The sequence below is a fragment of the Castor canadensis genome, chromosome 9 (assembly GCF_047511655.1).
Source record: "Castor canadensis chromosome 9, mCasCan1.hap1v2, whole genome shotgun sequence".
NCBI lineage: Eukaryota > Metazoa > Chordata > Mammalia > Rodentia > Castoridae > Castor > Castor canadensis.
The window spans coordinates 117,368,161-117,389,579 of NC_133394.1; the positions used below are offsets into that span (position 1 = coordinate 117,368,161).

The 21,419-nt window shown below is 33.5% G+C and overlaps 1 protein-coding gene across 6 annotated transcripts in view; it reads left to right on the forward strand.

The window, feature by feature from the left end:
- The window catches only part of Gabra2 (gamma-aminobutyric acid type A receptor subunit alpha2), a 166,268-nt gene that overhangs the window by 70,066 nt on the left and 74,783 nt on the right, over positions 1 to 21,419 (forward strand). For all 6 annotated transcript variants that reach the window (XM_074042327.1, XM_074042322.1, XM_074042326.1 and 3 more), the window contains exon 4: positions 15,871 to 15,938. In XM_074042327.1, the coding sequence (XP_073898428.1) occupies positions 15,871 to 15,938 (68 nt within the window). The remainder of the gene's footprint in view (positions 1 to 15,870; positions 15,939 to 21,419) is intronic.

A 21,419-nucleotide genomic window follows, 5' to 3' on the forward strand; every position in this document is an offset into this window, starting at 1 on the left:
GCAGATTCATTTGTCACCCAGAGACAGAGACAATCATGATGGGATGTCTTTAAGGACACTTTGTATCCTGTTCATAGGTCTAAAGATAATCTTTTTGTAATGTGTTTTCATTGATAAATAATAGCTAAAGAAAAGTTTAGGGTAAAATGTGATATTTTACTACATTTATATGTTGTGAAATGAACAACTAGGATAATTAATATATTTATTACCACATACACTTTTCATTTCCTTGTGGTAAGAACATTTAAAATCCACTCAATAATTCTGAGTAAACAATTCTGGATCATTGTATTGTGGTAATTCTGTTCTTAATTTTTCAGCAAATTCTATACTGTTTTTCAAAATTGCTGTTCTAATTTACATTTTCTCTAATAGTCTACTAACAGTTTCCCTTTCTGTACATCGTTTCTAATACATTTTATCTTTTATTTTTTTGATAAGAACCATTCCAGCAGGTGTAAGGGGATATCTCATTGTGGCATTTCTTGATTATTAGTGATGCCAAACATAATTTTTATATATTTTTGGCCATTTATATATTCTTTAAAAATATATATCATGGTACTTTATGTTTTTTGAATATAGTAATTTATTTTATGAATAGTTTGAGATTTTTATATATTTTGGGAATGAGCCCCCCTCATCTGACATATAACTAGCAAATATTTTCTCTCATTCCAGAGTGTCTCTGTCAGTGAGGGTTATTTCTGGGCTATCTTATTCCATTAATGGATGGGTCTCTTTGCGTATGTGTGTGTGTGTGTGTGTGTGTGTGTGTGTGTGTGTTGTTTTGATTTCTATTGCTTTGTAATATATTTTTAATTAGGTAATATGATGCTGCTGCCAATTTTATTCTTTTGGTCAAGATAGTTTTGGCTGTTTGAAGTCTTTTGTAGTTTGTGAGAATTATAGGATTTTTTTGGTTGTTGTTTCCATGAAGAATAACTTTAGAATTTTGGTAAGGATTGCATTGAATATGTGTATAATTTTGGGTGGTAGGAGTATTTTAACAATATTAGCTCTTCCAATTAATGGAGAGAAGATACATTTCCATTTCTTTCTCTTCAGTTTCTTTTCTCAATGTTTTATAGTTTTCAGTTTACCTCAGTGATTACTTCTGATGGCTTTTCAAAATGCTACTGTATGCAGGATTGTTTTCTTAATCTCTTTTGCAGACAGCTATTTTTAGTGGACAGAAATGTTGCTGATTTTGTATATTGATTTTGTAACTTGCCACGTCACTGACTTTACTCGTTCTGACATTTTTTTGATGTAGTCTGTAGCATTTTCTATATATAAGATCATGCCATCACCAAATAGTAAATATCACTTTTTTTCTATTCAGATACCTTTTACTCTTGCCTAACTTTTTCGACTAGGACATCAAGTTCTATATTGTATAAAAATGAGCATATAGGCTTTCTTGTTCAGGATGCCAAATTGGGTTGAATTTTAAAATCTCTGCTTTTTAATTCATTAAAAAAACCAAAATAAACAAATGAAATTATAAAAATCTGAACACATGAAGATAAAAATAACATAAAAAAGCACCAGGAATCTTACACTGAGATGAAATTTCATGCATTCCACATTTTGTCATTTTACTTTTTCAAATCATCACGATGTGTGAAAAATCAAAATATTAGAACTATGATGAAAAGCATCTGCTGTTTTTATTATCTTTCTTACTTCTTCCTGCTTTTATGGGCACTTTGTCCACTATCAAAATGCATCACCTTTCAATTTTTTTTAACCTAATATATAGTGTATGTGTACTGGGAGTAAAATATTGAGTAAGGTATAGCAATTCTTTTGTGCTAGGAATGTGGCAAATTGTATTATCCAATTTAACATTTTCAACTTCTGGTAGGGAACACTAAGTACCATATTCACAATAGTCACTTAATAAGTACTTTTTAACTTTAATGAAAGTGATGGATGACAAATGGCACATGTAGGTGTTAAAGGAATCGTCTCAGGAAGCAAACTGTCTTTGTTTTTGCTGTAGAGTAAAGCAAGATACAGCAATGACTAACTCATCTTAAAATGTGTGCATGGCATTCGTTATTATATATTCTAACTATTAAAATGCATTGTAATCTTCTTGAAGGAATGTCTTCTACAATTTGATTACTCTCAGTGTTGTAAATTCTTGTTTTACTTGACATCTCTGTTAATAACTAAATTACAAGGATAAAGATGGTACAGCTTACTGCTTGGATGCTTAGCTTCAGTGGGTACAATTAACATGTTTCTTGTATCTGTAACTATTGTCATTTTTCCTTAGAGTAAGTGAATGATGTTTGCATTTGGCTTTGGTTTCCCTCTGAAGCAAACTCTAAGGTATAGATTTATTTGACCAGTCATGTCAAGTTCTAGCAGAGAAGGTGATGAAGGGACCCTAGGAAGGGAAGGAAACTGACTCAAGGTAAACTAATGAACAGATTATTGCTGAAGACAACTAGGGTTTAGTCTCAATGTGGACCTCAGAAAATAGTGTGAAACATGCCTTGGAGTTGTCTCCACCTAGGAGGAAAGAAAGTTGAATTATGTTTGTCTGTCTCCGATCAGTCATTGGTTGATTGTTGCTCCCGGGAGCATAAACTCTTTTGTGCTTGCAGTCTGCCCCACACAGCCAGGAAAAAACCCTTGGGCAGGAAATGGCAGATGCTTGCACTGGAATACATCAGCTTGTAAAGTGTTAAGGGAATTTGTATCAGGAACTGAAAGCAGATGCCACATAGGTTTTCCATTTACATATTATGTTTAAAATTTTGTAAGTTAGTATAAAATTTTAAACTATCACACTTTGACTTAGAATCATCAATAATAATTACAATAATGAAAGGCATGTATTTGGAACATAACTAAAAATTTCCCTAAGAACTTCCTCAACTTTCCTATCGCTAGACCTAAAAATCAATTTCCATTTGCTTAAATTTTTTAATCTTTCATCATTTTGTTAATATCTTCTCCTAAACAGGTGTAAGGGGATATCTCATTATGTTTTTACTTTGCATTTTCCTGAACCTCAGTGATGCTGAACATTTTTAAAAATGCATCTGTTGGTCATTTGTATATCTTCTTTTGAGAAATGTCTATTCAGATCCTTCTCCCACTTTAAATAGGGTGCTTTATTTTCTCGTTATTGAATTGTTTGTCTTTCTTTTGCATTTTGGATATGATTCTCTTGTTTGATATGTAATTTGCAAATATTTTCTCTCATTCTATGATTATCTCTTCACTGTTAATTGTTTCTTTTGCTTTGTAGAACCTTTTTAGTTTGATGCAATTTGTCCCTTTTTGCTTTTCTTGGTTGTACTTTTGGTTCATATCTAAGAATTAATTTCTCAGATCATAACTGGTTAGATTTGCCAGTGATTTTTCTTGGTTGCTCTACAGTTTCAGGTTTTAGAGTTAACTCTTAAATATATTTGATTTGTTACTTGTATGAGGGATTTCATAGAGCTCAAGTTCATTCTTCTGCATGTGGGTAGCCAGTTTTTTCAACACCATTTTTTGAAGCAACTGTTCTTTCTCTCTCTATTGTGTGCTCTTGGCACTTTCACTGAAAGTCAGAAAACTATGGATGTGAGGGTTTATTTATCCTCACTAATTACTAGTGTAATCAAGGGTATTTTCTTCCCTCTTCTTCCCTATGTATGTCTACTACCAATCCCCTTTATGGATATCTTGAGTGCTTATTCAGGAATCTTTCTTTGTAATTGTTCTTTTTTTTCTTTTCTACATATTCAGCCTCTTTCTTTCTGCCTCAGCACTCCCTATCTGAATTGACATATGCCCAACTATCTTCTACCTTAAACAAGAAAAAACAGCAAACTTCTCTTTTTCCCTTCCCTGTCCTTTTGCTAGAATCTTCTTCCCTTTTGTAATCATCTTCTCAAGGCTTCTTTAAGTAGCTTTTGTCTTCTCATCTTCTCCACTTCTTTCACTACAATTTGGCCCTGCACACATTCCTTACTCTTAAGGCTCCCAGAACTTTAAATCAAGCATATTTTCTAGGCCCCATATTAATTGATCTCTCAGAAGTTTTGACAGTAGTACCTTCTTCATAGACATGTAAGTTCCTTTGTAACACTCTTATCTAGACTTTGAGACACTATATTCTCTTCTATTTTTGATGCCACTACCTTTCTGGACTTCCTTTCTTATCCTACTTTCCTGTTTCATTTCATTTCATGAGTTCTTTAAACATTGGAGCTAGGCTCTTTTTCTCTTCCTGATCCATATTCTGATCAAATTCATCTACTTCTCGATCTCTAAGGGTAATATATCTTAGCAGTATCAATAGTAATAGCTAATATCATGTAACATTATTATCTGCTATTCGGGAGTACAGATAATGCGTTATTACTACTAATGTTACCACTACTAGTAAGATGACTGTATACTGTACTGTGTCCTCCAATAAGGGCTCACCATAATTTTCACACGAATCTAGTGAGAAAGTTTTTGTTACTTTTTATTCTGCTTCAGAGAAGAAGAAATTTAGGTTCATAGAAGTTAGATGATTTACCAGTTATTATTTAGTGTAATTAAGATTTTTGTAGTGTGCATTTACAGGCCAGAATGCCCCAGGTAAATTCTCCAGTGTAAATAAGTAACAGATATTTTTATATTACTTTCCATGTATCTGCCATAAGCTGGTTCATAAATTAACTCATTTAATTTCCATAAAAGCTCATGAAGCAGATATAGGTATATTTCAGATAAACTTCTTGTCCAAATGGCATAATTATGAAGTATGTCAATTACATTTTGTGTATTTTTACAGATCTACTTTTTACTGGTCTTCTATTCTCCCCTCTGTTGTCTTACTGCACTTTATTTTACACCCTTATGGGACCTAATTATTTTCTATCTCACGATCTTTGAAGGTACAGACTCCTTTATGTAGATAAAAACTAAATATTCTCAGCTGGGCATGTAATCCCCATTATTAAGGAGACAGAGGTAGGCTGGTTCAAGTCCAGCCCAGGAACAGTTAATGGGAGATCCTATGTGAAAAAATAAAGTAAGAAAAACAAAAGAACGGAGGACCTAGCTTAAGTGGTAGAGTGCTTGCCTGAGTAAGGCTCTGAGGTTAATCCCCGGTATTATTTTTAAAAAATCCTCACTAAAAGGATATTTTCTAAAGTGCTTCCCTCCAACTTCCATATATATATATATATATATATATATATATATGTTTGTGTGTATGTGTGTGTGTGTGTGTGTGTGTGTGTGTGCAATTTGCCAAAAAGTAAGCAGCCCCAGTTCAACCCACCTTATTCTAAGCTGATTCCCACAATATTTATTCAGAGCCTACTATGTTCTTGGAACACATCATTTAACCCAATAGACTCAACTTTTTCTGCTTTGTTAGAGTTTTCATTTTAAGCAATGTATGCAAGATGGAATCAAATTGTAGGGAATGCTGAAAGTCACTTTACTTTGAAGAAACATAGTGGTAGTGGTGGGGAGTAAGGTAAGGGAGAGCCAAAGTGCTGGAAGTTGAGAGAGGGTGCAGTTTAATTACAGTACTCAGTTGTGATGCATTGGGAAAAAAACAAAGATGACTTCTGAGTAAAGACTTAAGATATTATTAGCTAATTGCTTAGGACATGCTTAGCATATAGTAGACCCCGTATAAATGTTTGTTAAATAAATAAGTAAATATAAACAGGCTTAAATTAGTAGGATGAAAGAGTAAACTAATTTCCTGATTAAGACAAGGGCCTCCCAGGCAGAAGAGAATGTCTGTGCAAGGGAATTTTGATGAATACCGAGGGCATCAGTGAGGCAGAAGTTAGAACAGTGGCAGCAGAAGAAATAGAAAAAACAAGAGGGTGTGGTTATGATGTGCTGTATAGTTTAATAATTTAGCTTGTGCTCTGAGGAAGATAAGGGACTATTTTAAGGGTTTGTGAAGAGAAGTGGTGTAATACTAGTTAATAAAAGACTGGAAAGACATTGGTGGTGAGGCAGAGTAAGGACCTGCAGAGATCCACTCTACCATAAAAGCAGCAAGAGCATTGGTAAAATTTATACAATTAACTTTCTTAGAACTCTGAAAATTAACCAGAGGCTTGCAACAATTCAAGGACTAGTTACATGAAAAATAGCTGACTCTTCATAAGCACTTTGATATTTTTACTTTCATTATCCTATCTCTTTTTCTGCAGCTCCAATGCTCATTTTAAAAAACAATAGCCTTAAACAATTCTAATTTTGAAATGCAGCAGTAAATCAGTCACTGGAGGGGACTGAGTGGGTTTGCAGCCTCTGTAAAAGCACCATCCCCAGAGAACTGCCACTGTTTGTCCATTTTTAGGGCTTGTCTTTGTTTGATTTGACTCTATGTGTACAATACTGTTCCTAGGACATTTGATGGAAAGAAATCAATAGCTATTATGTACTATCACAGCTATTTTAACAGAGATACTACCTGGGGTTCATAAAAAGCTGAATAATAAGTCAATTGAAATTATCCACTCTGGAATAGAAGAAAAAGTAAAAAAAAAAATACAAAATCAAATATTTATGGGAAATATAAATCATACAGATATTCATATAGTTGAAGTCCCAGAAAGAGAGGAAAGACAAGGTAAGAAATAATTCTAAAAGAAATAATGATAGAAAATTTATGAATTTTGATGAGAAATGTTTACCTGAGTGTTCAAGAAGCTTCACAAAATCAAAGAACAAATTGAAAGAAATCCAGTTCTGTAGCCAAACTTTAGAAAGACAAAAGACAAAGAAATCATCTTGAATCAGCAAAGGAACAACTGATCACATATAAAAGGATCTTCAGTTAGGTAAAAATTGAGCTTCTCATTAGAAACTGTGTAGATCAGAAGGCAGTGGTATGGTGTATTCAAATTTACTGAAAGTGGAAGTCTGTCAGACAACAATGCCATGACTAGAAAAAATATCCTTTAACAACAAATGAGAAATGAAGACATTCCCAGATCAACAAACATTGAGAAATTATTTCACTAGCATATCTACCCTAAAGAAATACTTAAGATAGTCTTTTAGGGCGAAATAAAGATGTTAGAAAGTATCTGGTGTCCACATGAAAGAATACAGAGCCCTTCTAAAGGTAATTATATGACTGCATATAAACATCAGTATAAATATAATTTTGTCTTTAACATTTTCCTATTTCATTTATAGACAGCTATCAAAGCCAAGAACGATATAGGTGGATAAGTTGAAGATATATAATGATATAATGTATGTGACACAAATTGTATAAATGAGGAGTATTTAGAATGAATTGTATTTATTATTAACAGTAAGTTGGTATTAATTCAGATTAGATAATTTTATGTTAAAATGTTTATTTTTTAATCAGCTGTTAACCCAAAAATGGAGTAAAGGAAGCAGGAAGTTAAAATGCTAATACTACAAAATGTCTATGCAATAAGAGACATGATGAAAAAAATAGCATAAAACCCCCACAGTACTTGAATGAAGTGATAGAGACTTCAACAGTAATATTCAGAATCTTCTATAATGCACATCCAATAATGAAAAAACAACTAGAAAATCAATAAGAACAAAAATCAAGTGTAATAAATTTAAGAGGATTCAAATAATATTTGCTTTCTTCAGAAAGGATTAAAATTAGAAATCAGAACTAAAAAACTTTGGAGAAATTCACACACACACACACACTAATTACCACAAGAAGAAAATTTAAAATACTTTGAGTGGAATGAAAATGAATACATGACATAGAAACTTAGGTAATACAGTTATAGCCATTCTTGAGAGCTTGTTTGGAGGTTCTAGCAGGGGAGCGCAGCTACTCGTATACCCTTGACCGAAGAACGGTCCTCCTCTACTGGGGATGGTCGTCCTCTTCGACTGAGCGCGCACATGGAGGGACGCACATGGAGCGGTGAGGGAGGAAGGGGACACCCGCCTAGCCAGCCAGATCAGCCGAATCAACCCTGGCGATCAATGGGGTAACAGATGTCGCAGCCAGATCGCCCTCACATCCTATAGCCATTCTTAAATATTTGTAAATGCCTATATTAATAAAAAGAGAAACATCTTAATTCAAGAACTTAAATTTTCATTTCATCACAATGCAGAGAAGAGTAAACAAAACTTAAAAGAGGCAGAAAAAAACTATTTGAAAATAAAATGATGAAATAGTAAAAATTGAAAAAGTAATAAATCAAAATTTAATTCTTTGACAAGATCAACAAACTTGAAAAGCCTGTGTCTACAGGACCAGAAAAAGCAAGAAAAACCTCAAATTATTAAAATTGAAATGGTCATAAACATGGATCTTAATGTACTACTAAAATGAAGACAAAATTAAATGTGGACAATTCTTAGAAAAACACAAGCTAGCAAAACTGGCAAAAAAGGAATAGAAAATCTGAATGGACTTACACAAATATAGGTGTTGGATTGGCTGACAAAGAAAAGTTCATGCCTAGATTACTTTAGTCATAAATTTTACCAACACTTAGAAGACTTGACACTGATCCTTCACAGATTGTTCTAAAAATAGAATTGGAGAGAACATATCACAACTCATTCTGTAAGTAGTATATCCTGATACTACAGACAAATCTCAAAAATAAAATCAACCCTTACCCCACAGAACAGTATTCCTTATTATAGACAAACAAAAATGCTCAATAAAACATTAGCAAATAAAAAATGTAAATGTAAAAGATTATATATCAAAACAAGTGATATTTATTCCAGGAATAAAAAGTTACTTTAACACATGAAGATATTTTGATGTAGTAGACCATATTAACAGGATAAAAGGAAAATGTATCCTGATCATTTTGATTAAATGAAGAGAAAGCATTTAACGAAATCCAATACCCCATTCATGATGAACACTCTCCATAAACTCGAAATTGAACAGATCCACTACAATGAAATTCACAGAATCTAAAAATCCATAGAAATACAAAATTAAGTAATAAGTAACTAGTAGTTTTCAAAGCCTGGAAGAAAGCAGAATGAGGAATGATTATTAACGGGTATACTTTCTTTCTGGTGATGAAAGTGTTCTAAGTGAAGACAGTACTACTGTTGCACAACTTTGTGATATACTAAAAGTACTGAATTGTACACTTCAAAAGGGTGAACTTCATATTATTTAACTGATATCTCAATATATATTATAAAAAATTAAAGAAGAGATTGGAAGGACAAATGAATGGAAGACCATATTGCCAGAGAGATGTGATTGTAGCTTTAATATCAACAACAATGAAAAAAGTGAGAGGTCTTTGAAATGTAGGTAATTTTGAGAGAATTACTATTGAAAAGATACAAGGTATAGGTAAAACTCAAGATTTGGGATTTAGAGTGGGGGGTAGCAATCAAATACAATGGAGAACGGTATAAGTGTGGTTGATTTGAAAGAAACAATCTCCTTTTAGGGGGACATGATGAGTTTGAAAAATCTATTAGCCAAGTGGGCAAGTAGATTGTCTAGTGGACAGTTGGATGTAGATGTCTAGAGTTCAAAAGGAAGGTCTGGACTGAAAACAAAATTTCAAAACCCCTTCATTATATGAAATAAATCATCCAGAAGTAAGTATAAATAAAGATGATCAAAAACCGAGAATTGGAGCATTCCAATAACAAGTTGAGGGTACAGTTGTGAAAGATTCAGAGAAGCAGTGAGGTTGAAATGAAATCCAAAGATTTTTGGGGAAAAAGTTTCAAGGAACATTTCCTTGTTACATGCTCTCACAGCATATTTTATGTCTGCAATTTTATATTTATTTGATGTTTACACAATATCTCTCATCGTAACAAAAGCTATGTCTACTTAAATGTGAATTAAGAGTAAAAATTATTTGTTTATGTATTCAGCAAGGATTTATTAGGAACATATACAATGTCAAAGGTTATTCTCTACTGGAATTTTATTGTTCGGAGCAAAAAAAGTCCTTGATTTCCAGTGGGAGATTATATAGTAGCATTATTTTAGAGAACCTCCTGTGACAATAGAAATGTTCAATTATGTTATACAGAATGGTGGCCATAGTCTCATATGGACAAAATGTGACTGATGTGACCAATAAACTAAAATTTTAATGAATTTAACTTTAATTAATTGAAATTTAATTTAGATGGCCTCATGTGACTCTTGACTATTACCTTGGTAGAGTCAGAGAACAAAGAATAAGTGTAACACATAAATGAACATATAGACCCAGAGAGAGATTTGGAATGGTTGTAATTTAAAATAGAATGAAAAGGGTAGACATCATTAAGGACTCTAATACCAAAATAGTAACAAACTGTTGCTCTATTATGTTATGTCAGAACCTGTGCATATACCCATGATGAATCACTGGAAGCAACAAACTTGGTTAGTCTTGCAAATATTTATCCCATCTTAAGTACTTGATCTGTATATTATAACACCAATATCTTTAACTTAGAAGATCGATCCAATCTAAACACTTTTCAGTTGATGTCTAGTTAGACTCAAGTTCTAAGGAAATAATAACACTAAAATGTCAGAGTCATGGGTAGGAGAGATTAGTCATAGAAAATTCTGTGGGTAAGGATTAAGGTGAAAGAGCATAAGATCTTTAGTAAAAAACGCATATATAGGCACAACAGAGATTTGGCTTTCTTTCTGTCACTTGTGGTTAGCTCACTTGAGGAAGTGCTATACTGAATGTATTTCCATTAATATATATGGTAAAAAAAGTAATACAGCATGTAATCTTTCCACTTTACTACTTTTGAATGAAATTATTAAAGATCAGCTAAGGCAATAAGACAAATTAGAAGTATCAGAAAAAAGAAGTATATTTTTAAATATGCTGATGATTGTGTACATAGAAATTCTTCTGGTTCAATTGTGTATGGCTTGGGTTATGGTGACCTCTCCTGGTATCCACATCGTTGAAGTGAGGGAGATAGGATTTATTTAGACAAAGTATTTTCATTTCTAGGATAACAGATTAAGTGACTTTACCATATAATAAATGTCCACTACAAGTTCATTTGATGAGTGCAAACATTATCTGAAATATTTTTATGCACTCATATTTTATCATTTCTAATCTCATATATACTATTATGGTTATCTAGGGAAAATAAATTTTAAAATATATGTGTGTGTGTGTGTGTGTGTGTGTGTGTGTATGTTAGGGAGAAAAGAGGAAGACGACTTGGTACTAAGAACATTCATAACTAATGTCCATCAATCCTTTTTGAAAAACTTGATTCTCTCTTGCTGTATGTTAAAAATTGTTTGGAAAGTTTGATTGTTATTTTATATTACATTACCCAGTACATATCAACCATTCATGAATTATTAAAAATCTTTTTTGACAAACTTTAAAGAGAAAATTTTCTGCTTGCACTTTTCATGTCTTCACCATCCATCTCCTTCCCAACCCTATTTTATTAGTTTTATGCCTGCACATTTCTGCTGAACTTGTTTATTTTTGCCCTCTAAATATCTTCTGACAGTCAAACCAAAAGACCTATTTCAGTAATAGCACTTTAAAAGGTAAATAAACAGGCTTTTTCCTTAATTTGATCCTTCCTATTCTTCATACTATTTTTTTCTTTTGTCTTAACTATTATACATCTTCCCTAGTGAAAGTAGTGTCTTCAGCCTCCTTTGTCTCAGTTCGCCCACTGTTGTAAATGTAACATAGATTTTCTAACATAGCCTTTGCCATCCTATTCTTTAATTTGACGTCCTCCAGGGAACTTCCTGCTGCCATGTATAGAGTGACAGTGTTCTCATAATTACATCACCTCAGTACTTTTTTGACACAACCTTTGCTTTTCTTTTTAATTTGATACTTTACCTTTTACATATACTAACCTTGCTCACCAACCTATTTGTGGGTCCTGACCTTTCCACGTAGGGGTTTTCCATCCAGAAATCATCTTCCCCATACTTCATTGGCTTAGTAGAAGCTTACCACCTTTGAAAATCACAAAGGCATGAAGCTCACCTACATGTCTTTCTTCAAGTGCTTCTCTTAGCATTGGTATATTGTCTTCTTATTACCATGTGACAATTTTTGTTGTTGTTTTTCCTTACTATGTTGTGAGTCCTTCACGGTAGCAATTTTGCTTCACTTACTTTTGTTTTCAAATTTGATCTTAAGTGAATAGTGTGGAATAAGAACTCTTAGTTGCACAGTATATTTGTTTTCCATAGTTTTATAAATGATTTTGTAAAGAAACTTTGGTTATTATATGCTATATTACTCAGTGAAGAATGATTTTTCATAAGTCAATTTAATCCCTTCTTAGAATTATTTATATATTCATTTTGGATATCCTTCAGGGTCATTCATCTTTTCTGTGAAGTATTTCAGATTTTAGCAAAGAACAGAGAATAATATGATTTATTCAACAGCCACGTTCATGAAATCTTAAGATTTTGCTAAAATTGATGAGAATCAATTTTATAAGAGGGGAAATATTCAAAATGCATTATGTTCCCTCAGTACACATCCTCTGGGTAATCCCCCTCTTCTCTCTCCAGTGGTAGCTGCCATTCTGATTTCTGTATTATTTCTAAGAACAGCACTTTCTGCTATGTCTGTCACATGTATTCCTTATTTCTACTAAAGAACCTATTATCCAGCTTATGGCCTTTTGTCTCCAGAGAGATCTCTGAGTAGATCCTCTTACTTTATACTCTTGGTATTTCTAAAGCCAAACATTTATTGGTAGTCAGTTATTTGCAGGTAACTCATGGTGGAAGTTTCATCTGAGAGCTGCTTACTGTTGAGAATCCAATTTTGGTTTGCACAGAATCAGTGATTTCTTCAAACACATTCTTTTCCTCTGTTTGTCTTTGTTACCTCACTGGGAACAGGTTACCTAAACTTTGAACTTGCCTTTATCTATGGAAAGTTTGGGGCTCTACTTTCAAGAATAATGGGTGTATTTTCACTGCAATTACTGACAATTATGCATGTCCATTTTCAGTCTTGATGAAATAATTTGGGAAAAGATAGATGCTCAATGAGAACTATAATCAGAAATAATTTGCTTATTCAAATATACAACTCCTAATACATGACAGACCATATATTAAGCACTCACAATATAATAATGAACAGAAATGGACATGGTGCCTGTACTTTAAGGAGTTTGAATCTTGTTGGGAAGATAGACCAAACACAAAACAAATAAGCAATAATTAAAAATATATTAAGGTATGAAAATAATGATAAATTCTAAAATTTTCTATAAAAAGAAACACGTATTAGAGAGAGAAAGTGAGACAATAGGATTTGCATTAGAGAGAGGGATCCTGAACCCCTGCTCTGAGGCCAGAATATTTAAATTGAGATGTAAAAGCAGATAAACAATTAACCAAGAATTGCAGAGGAAAGAGCCAGTTTCAAGGTTCTGAGTAAGGACACATTTGTTTTGTCTTGTCTTCTACCCACTAAGTGATATTAAGACATGAATGAGTGACTTGCACTAATACACACTGGGTCTAGTGTTGCCACCAGACTCCTCTGTTTACTTTGTGGCATACTTGTGCCCATTGAATTAGAATATTGGAACATACTACATATTACAATTCTACCCTATTCTAAATCTATATGATTAAACAAAACACAACCACAGATTTTAGACTGTCTTTAAGAAATCAGTGTCATAGTCTATGTTCATATGATCTTATCTTTATCTTCCTCTCTTTTCCTCTGTCTCCTTCTTTTATGGAAAACCAAATCATAATCAAATATCGCACTTTGGTTATGGAACACTGGAAAATTATGTTACATGTATCATATATTTTTTACCATTTCACTAAAATTTTTCACTAATCCACATTGGTTGTTTATACCTCTGTGCATCTATCCAGACTGAAATATCAAAACCTCAATACTAAGGACCACTTTCCTAGGATCTGATAGGTAGCTACTTAATATTCATGGTCCATGATTGTCTTGCTGATTTTCTAAATGTCCATAGAAGGAGAAAGTTCCTCCTATTACCACATTCTTTGGCTATATGTACGAAGTCAATAAACTATGAAACCATTCTCTTTCCTTAAGGTCACTTTGTATATCTATATTGTGCACCTTTAGATGTTTCTCTTGCTACTCGCAGCTTTGAGGCTAACATTATTTACCTATTTTTAATCTTAGCTGACTTTCTTATAGCTGCTAGATATTGGCAATACCCCCACTTGCCATTTGGCAAATAATGAATGTTGCTCATATCCTACTGTCAAACTTTTGTCATCTCTCTTCTCTAACTTTAGTACCCAGACTAATGAGTATAATTTCCTCTATTACAAAGAAAGCTACTCTAACATTGTAATTTCTTTTCTCTGAAACATTGTAAATCAATATGTATAATAACTAAAGTTGTATTCAATTATCTATTAAATTAGATAACATGATTGACTTGGTTTGAATACAAGGAACAGAAAAAAAGTTGGATTTCATTTCCATAATTTCTTTCCAATAACACACATAATTCAAGCTGAAGAACAGCAACATAATTTTTTAGGCCTATTCCAAAATAAAAATATAGGACCTTTGTTAAAAAATAGTGAAGATTTTCAAGAAAACAAAAACCAAACATTAAACCAAACTCTTCTGAATGTATGATCCTATTGAGCCACACAGTTGCAGACACAGAAAGATTACCTTATGCAGAAAGATTACCTTATGCAAGTTTATTGTTGAGTGTTGTACAATGATTTGGTTTAGCCTGAAGTCTCCAAAGCCAGATTGCTTGGGTTCTAAAACCTGGCACTCTCTACCAACTGTGGGGCATTGGACACATTTGCATAGACTTTTGTGTATCTTTGTACTCATACATTGGGATAACAGAGAACCCATTGCATAGGTTTTTCATGCAGATTAGTATATGCCAAGTACTTTGAAGAGTACCTGGTATGTATTAAACACTCAAAGGTTTTTTAAATTTCTGTTTATTAAAACTATTTTCATTTAAAAATTTTTGCCTTGATATTTTCAAAATACCATAGCTTATTCTCTTTTCTTGTTGTAAATTATGTCCACTGTAACACAAAAATGTTTCCTGATAGTGTCTGTATAGAATTAACATTTTGAGATATTCAGATCTTGATGATAGTGATTAATGATGTCTTTTTTTCCCCTCCAAGAACATTGAAAGAGTTTTTGTTTTTCAGTCTTTTCTTTGAGATTTTTCCACTACCATCGTTTGGTTTTATTTCAAATGAAATATCTGAATCTATATATCTAAATGAAATATCTAAAATTGGTTAATTGACCAATTCAGTTAATTGTGTTATAGTTAATAAGTTATGTAATTTTAGAATCCAATTCAATTTTAGCATTTCAGGCATTCTTAAATACACTTAAAGGCAAGCTTGTTTGAAAGTTATACAACATGATTAGTGGAAATTATTGCTTTTATTTTTATGTTATTGAATAATTTTTTATATTAATATGAAATATGCTTATGATTAACAATTTGTTTTTGTGCTTTATGGAAAAGATACACTGATTTACCATAAATCTTTACCATCATGAGATAACATCTGAGATAATTATTTTAAATATCAAATTTGGAACAATATCAAACAATAACCATACTTTTCAGTACTACAAGTAAATTTATTTTAACTAGTTTACTTGAAATGGCTTCTAAAAAGTATTGCTAATGAACAATAGAAAATTCTGATGCTTTCCAGGTAAGAATGTCAGAATACTTCTAGGTATAGCTTTTTATTCATTGTGAACATTGAAAAGAAAATGAGAAGCAATACTTAATTTTATCACCCAGCTTTCTAACCATACCATGTACTCAACCCTGTCTCTCACAGTGGCTCTCACTATATAAAAATCTATATTCAATCTCTTTTTCTCATATTAGATAGTATTACTGAAGTCTTCACTAACATCTACGTGACCAGTTTTGGCCCTGTCTCTGATACAGATATGGTGAGTTTTTCTTATTAAATAGTATATTTCTTCATATAATGGTAAGTGATGGGCACTTTTGAGTAAATATTTTATTGTTTTTGAGTAAATATTTTATTTTTTATTTATTTTTAATGAGAATTATTTATCTCATGTCTGCTGAAATACACAAAGTTAAGAATATTAATCTGTTTGTACTGTGGAGTACTATGGACTACCAACTTACTCAAGTTAGCCCTTTATATTTTATATTTTTTTAAATTTATCTACCTACTACATTGTGGTAAACTTCTAAACTGTAAATAAAATTCACCATATTCCCAACAATAACTTTCTAGTACTAATGTATGTGCTTGGACGTCTACAAGACCTTATAGTTTCGTAGACAATTGCTTCTTATAGAATGGGGTCTTGATTGGGGTTATACATGAAAACATCTCATGATCACCGAGCAAGGAAAGTGCCTTCTTATGCAGTCTGTATACATAATAGGCACACATAAATCAACCTAAAGCAAACTAAAATGCCTGCATCCCATGGAACTGGTGTTTATTTGTTGATTTATTTTAACTGAGATGACTGGGAGAGGGAAAGTGGTCCAGTGTGTTAGAAAGTAACACACTGCTGGTCTGGTGATCTGGTGGTCAAGAGGTCTAGTGTCTTAGAAAGTGGTGGGCTGAGATCCTCAAAGACGTGTCTTAGAAAGTGGTGGGCTGAGATCCTCAAAGACAAATTCTTGATTATGTGTGAAAATTTTAATAGCAACCTTCTATTTCTACTGCTGTCTGTAGGGCTCTATAATAGAATTTTTCTTGAAATAATAATTTGTTCACTGGTACCATATCAGATTCTGCCACCTCTTCCAGCTGATCCCTGTGTGACTTTGCGTTGCCCTGATTTATATGTCTCCTGCCTATGCTGTGTCCCTGGCCTGTTGATGGGTCATAATCTCATTCACCGCTCAGCCACCCTCCACCCCAGGGACAAATGCCTCTTAGAGATCCTTCTCCCTTATGCTTTCTGATGAAAGCATCAGAATTTTCTATTGTTCATTAGCAATACTTTTTAGAAACCATTTCAAGTAAACTAGTTAAAATAAATTTACTTGTAGTACTGGAGTGAGAATAAGAGAAGATACTCTTGTCCCTTTCCCTACTTATATCCTACCATGTTGTCTTTCCCCAGTTTCTTCCTCTGTCTGGTATCCCAATAGGATGTTAGCAAGTTTGGTGATTTTCCACCTGGATAAACAAACAAAACAAAAAACTCCCTTCCCCCCCTTTTTTTCAAGTACTCCTGAACATTTTTAGTCATTTTATCAGATTTCCCTGCCTTTCCATTAAGAGAGCAGAAATACCACTTTTATAATAAAAAACAAAACAAAAACTGCTTTTCTTTCCATCACAAACACACTCTGGAAGGATCCAGAAAGTGGTTCATAATAAATACTGTCAGTTCTTTAAACTTCTTTAAAATTTATAGTATGAAGATTTAAATCCAGTTGCAGTGGCTCGTGCCTGCAATCCTATCTACTCAGGAGTGGATCATGTTGGGAGGATTGCAGCTTGAGGCTAATCCTGGAAAGTTAATGAGACCCCATCTCAATAAACAATCTGAGTATGGTAGTTCACCTCTGTGGTTTGATATATGTGGGAGGCATTGGTAGGAGGATTATGACCTAAACCAGGCATGGGCAAAAAGGAGACCCTCTCTGAAAAATAACCGGAATCAAAAAGGGCTAGAAGCATGGCCCAAGTGGTAGAGAACTTGCCTAGCAAATGTGAGGCCCTGAGTTCAAACACCAGTACTTCCAGTCCTCTCCCCACCTCCAAATTAGTCCCTCATCACTATAGCTCTGGGTCTTATCCACAGTTTTGGAACAAAAGGAGAAAAGCATATCATTCAATATAATCTTCCTCTCTTCATTGCACTGATATGATTTTTTCTGTGTGTGATGTTGGGGATTGAACCTAGGGCCTTACACACACTAGACCAGTTTCTACCACTGAGCTCCATCCTCCCAAACTGTGACCTGAAATCTTGAGTCATCTTCTCCCATAGGTCAATAGAAGTGGACAGGACCACGAGATGATGGCAAAGACATATATAGCAAGAGTACAAAACATAATCCAAGCACTATTGATGCTATTGATAGTTATGAAATAATCTTAAGTGTTCCTTTTTTACTGCAGATTGTCTTAGTAAAGATTTCAAAATATTAGACAGACACAGTGAGAATAAACACATAATAAACAGTGAGAATTTTATATAGGACCAAGTGGGGAGATGCAGAATTTTACCCAGCAGTACATTGAAAAATTAGCTGAAGTTTATAGAAATGATGCTGCTTGTATGGCTATGTCTGGTGTCTTATTGTCAGCCAAAACAAAAAGGCAAATAATATGAGAACCTAAAATATGATAAGTTAATAAAGCTATAGCTTTTCATGTGTATGTTGTGAATATTTGTAGTAACAGTTACCATGTTGAATTTTTTTAAATCTTTTTTAAAAAGTGAATAATTTCACCTAAAAATCTGAAAAATATAATATTTTGTATATATATATATATATATATATATATATATATATTTGGGGATTTAAGAAAAACTCAGGTCATCATTTTGGAAAAAATGTGTGAAGATTTGTTTTCTGTTAGTAATGATGAAGAAGATTAATCTTCTACCTCTCTTTGTTTTGATCATTCTTTGGAATAACTAATATACATTTAAAAAGTCAGTGTTTGGTAAACAGTCATTAGCAACAGAACAAATTAAAAATAATCCCTTATCCGAAGTTTGCTCCAAACTCTGGTCTCATCAGTGAATTAAATCCAAAACTCTTAAAACCTTTTTAGCAGACTCAAGATGAACTTTGTTGTTGGGGGGACCCTACTGTATACTACGACAAACATTAAAATGTGTTCACATTCCCAACTATATATAAATGGAATTGAGTTTAGCAAAACTATAGTTGACAACATTTAAACAAAAACATCAATCACCTTGACTCCTCAGGTTTTTAAGTGTGTTCTGGAGCATATGTGTGTGAGTGTGTGTGTCTGTGTGTGTTTGTTTGTGCATGGGCATGCCTGTGTATGGAAACATTACCCAGAATGAAATTTGAATTCAAAATCCCCATAAGGTTGAAAGGCTTGAAGACCATAGACATTTTCCCTAATGCTACACTTACTTTAATTCACCGAGCCTAAAACACTCCTCTAATGTTTCTTTGGTCATGTCAGATTTCCTACTTCATGTCCACTTTTGTTCACCTTGCTTACACAGACATACCAATGTTGTTCTGAGGACGTCTCATGAATCTCAGAAGCACAAATTGGAACATACTATATATGTCATCTGAGTTCAGTCAGAGGACAGAATCTTTAACAGAAATTTGAACAGGGAACATGTAATAAAAAGCATTAATTAGTTAAATATGGTTAAACAATGAGCAGGGTAAAGGAAGACCAAAAATATGAAGTAATATAGAATTACAAAATGCAAAAGCAGTATTCACTTCTTGGGGATTGATGGCTTGGATGAGTACCCTTTCCCCAAGGCCAGTGAGTTCAGACCATAGAAGAGGGGGTGCAGCAGCTCCAGGAACCTGTAGCTATCGGTGGTGAAGAAACATGTGAGGGGGCATGCTGAATCTGTCCCTAGGAATATCCTTCTTGGTGACTGAAATATCATAGCATGCCAGTACTTTGAAGCTGTGCCAAAGAAGACTGTGCCTGACCCAGAAAGAGAAGCAGAAAGAATAGCTCTGTAATTTGGCTATGTCATTGGAGAATCCTTCCAGAACCATCTATGGACACGAGCTGAGAAAGGACCCATCTACTGTGTCACTAAGAAGAAAAAGGAGGGTATGTTTAGAGATGAAAGACAATACACTGAGCATTTGTACTTATAATAATAAGTACATAAGGGTGTATACAGTGAAGACCAGCAGATTCTTTGATCACTTAACAAGTTCTGTCTGATATTTGTCCAAATCAAGAGAAGAAAGATGAAACCGAGGAAAATTAGTGTTGAATAGCCTTAATAATATACTCATGTAACACAGATACATGTAAGCATGCATACTCATATTCTAAGTCTACTAGGGAAGATAGAGCCAATTAAAAACATACACATTTTGTGAAGAGAAATGATTCTGCCTTCATTATGGCCAGGTGAAGTATTTTCAATCCTGATACTTTTGCTGGAAAGTAAGAAAAGTAATGACCTAAGGTTTGAATTTATATTGAGTATAGAGTGCCTGTGACACTCTGAATAGAAGCAAATATGATCGGATGGGACAGGAAAGCATCCATATTATCACCTGCAAGTAAAAGAAGATAAGATGACAAAGCTGTGTGTTCATGGGAAAAAGTACAGCATAAATTTAATTTCACTTTTAGTAGCTTAGAGGGCACACTCTTATTCTATGCAGTGTGCATATACTGTAGAAAAACCTAAATGCCTAAGTTCTCCTGTTCAGGTTGGTGATGGAGATTTGTTGTGACATTAGCCTGAGAGGAAAAGCAGCATAGCAAAAAGAATTAAGAACCAAAGAACACACCACACACACAGCATGCACATGATGCTCTCACAGAATCATTAGCTTAGTGTAATTGTCCAAAGAAAGTTTTACATCTACAGATTCTAATTACAGTGTCTGCAATTAGGTTAAAATTCTTTATTTAAAAATTTCATGAGTAAGAAAATAATTAAACTGTGGAATGTACAAGGAGCTGACAGCTGACAAGCTTTGTGGTAGGCATGTGCTTTATAGCAGTTACCAACTCTTTTTTTTCTTTTCTCCTGGGTTTCTATATAAGATATATTTTTCTATATTAGTTTTCACGGTATGTGTATATTTTTTAGACATAACTGGTACAACTATTAATTATTGGACCCAAACTTACACTAAGAACCTCAGCCCAGATGGCTATCTCTTGCTAAATGTTAGGGTTCGAATGTGAACAATAGCAACTTCAAAGTACTATTGAGATTTATGATCCAGGGTTTACCTTTAGGTCATCAAGAAATGAGAAATCAGGCAAGTGTGAACTTGGCTTATTGATTGTATTGATCTTTTTGTTTAGTACTTCTCTCCTTCTGTGCAAACCAAGAGAGTATTATCTCTTAAATCCTAAGAGGCTACTGGAATATTGCATAGTTCAGTAGTTAACATCAATGAGAGATTTAATGACTAGGAAGCTGGTACCAGTGGCTCACACCAGTAATCCTAGCTACTTAAGAGGCTGAGATCAGGAGAATCTTGGATCCAAGCCAGCCAGGCAAATAGTTTATGAGACCCCCCATCTCCAAAATAACCAGAGTAAAATAGTCCAGAGGTGTGGTACAAGTGGTGGAGCACCTATTTTGTAAGAATGAATCCCTGAGTTCAAACTTCAGTTCTACCAAAAAAAAGGAGGAAACTTGTTTTTGGATGGTTATTGATAATTGGAAGGTTAGGAATTTGACACAGAGGACATTCATTCACTCACTCAACAA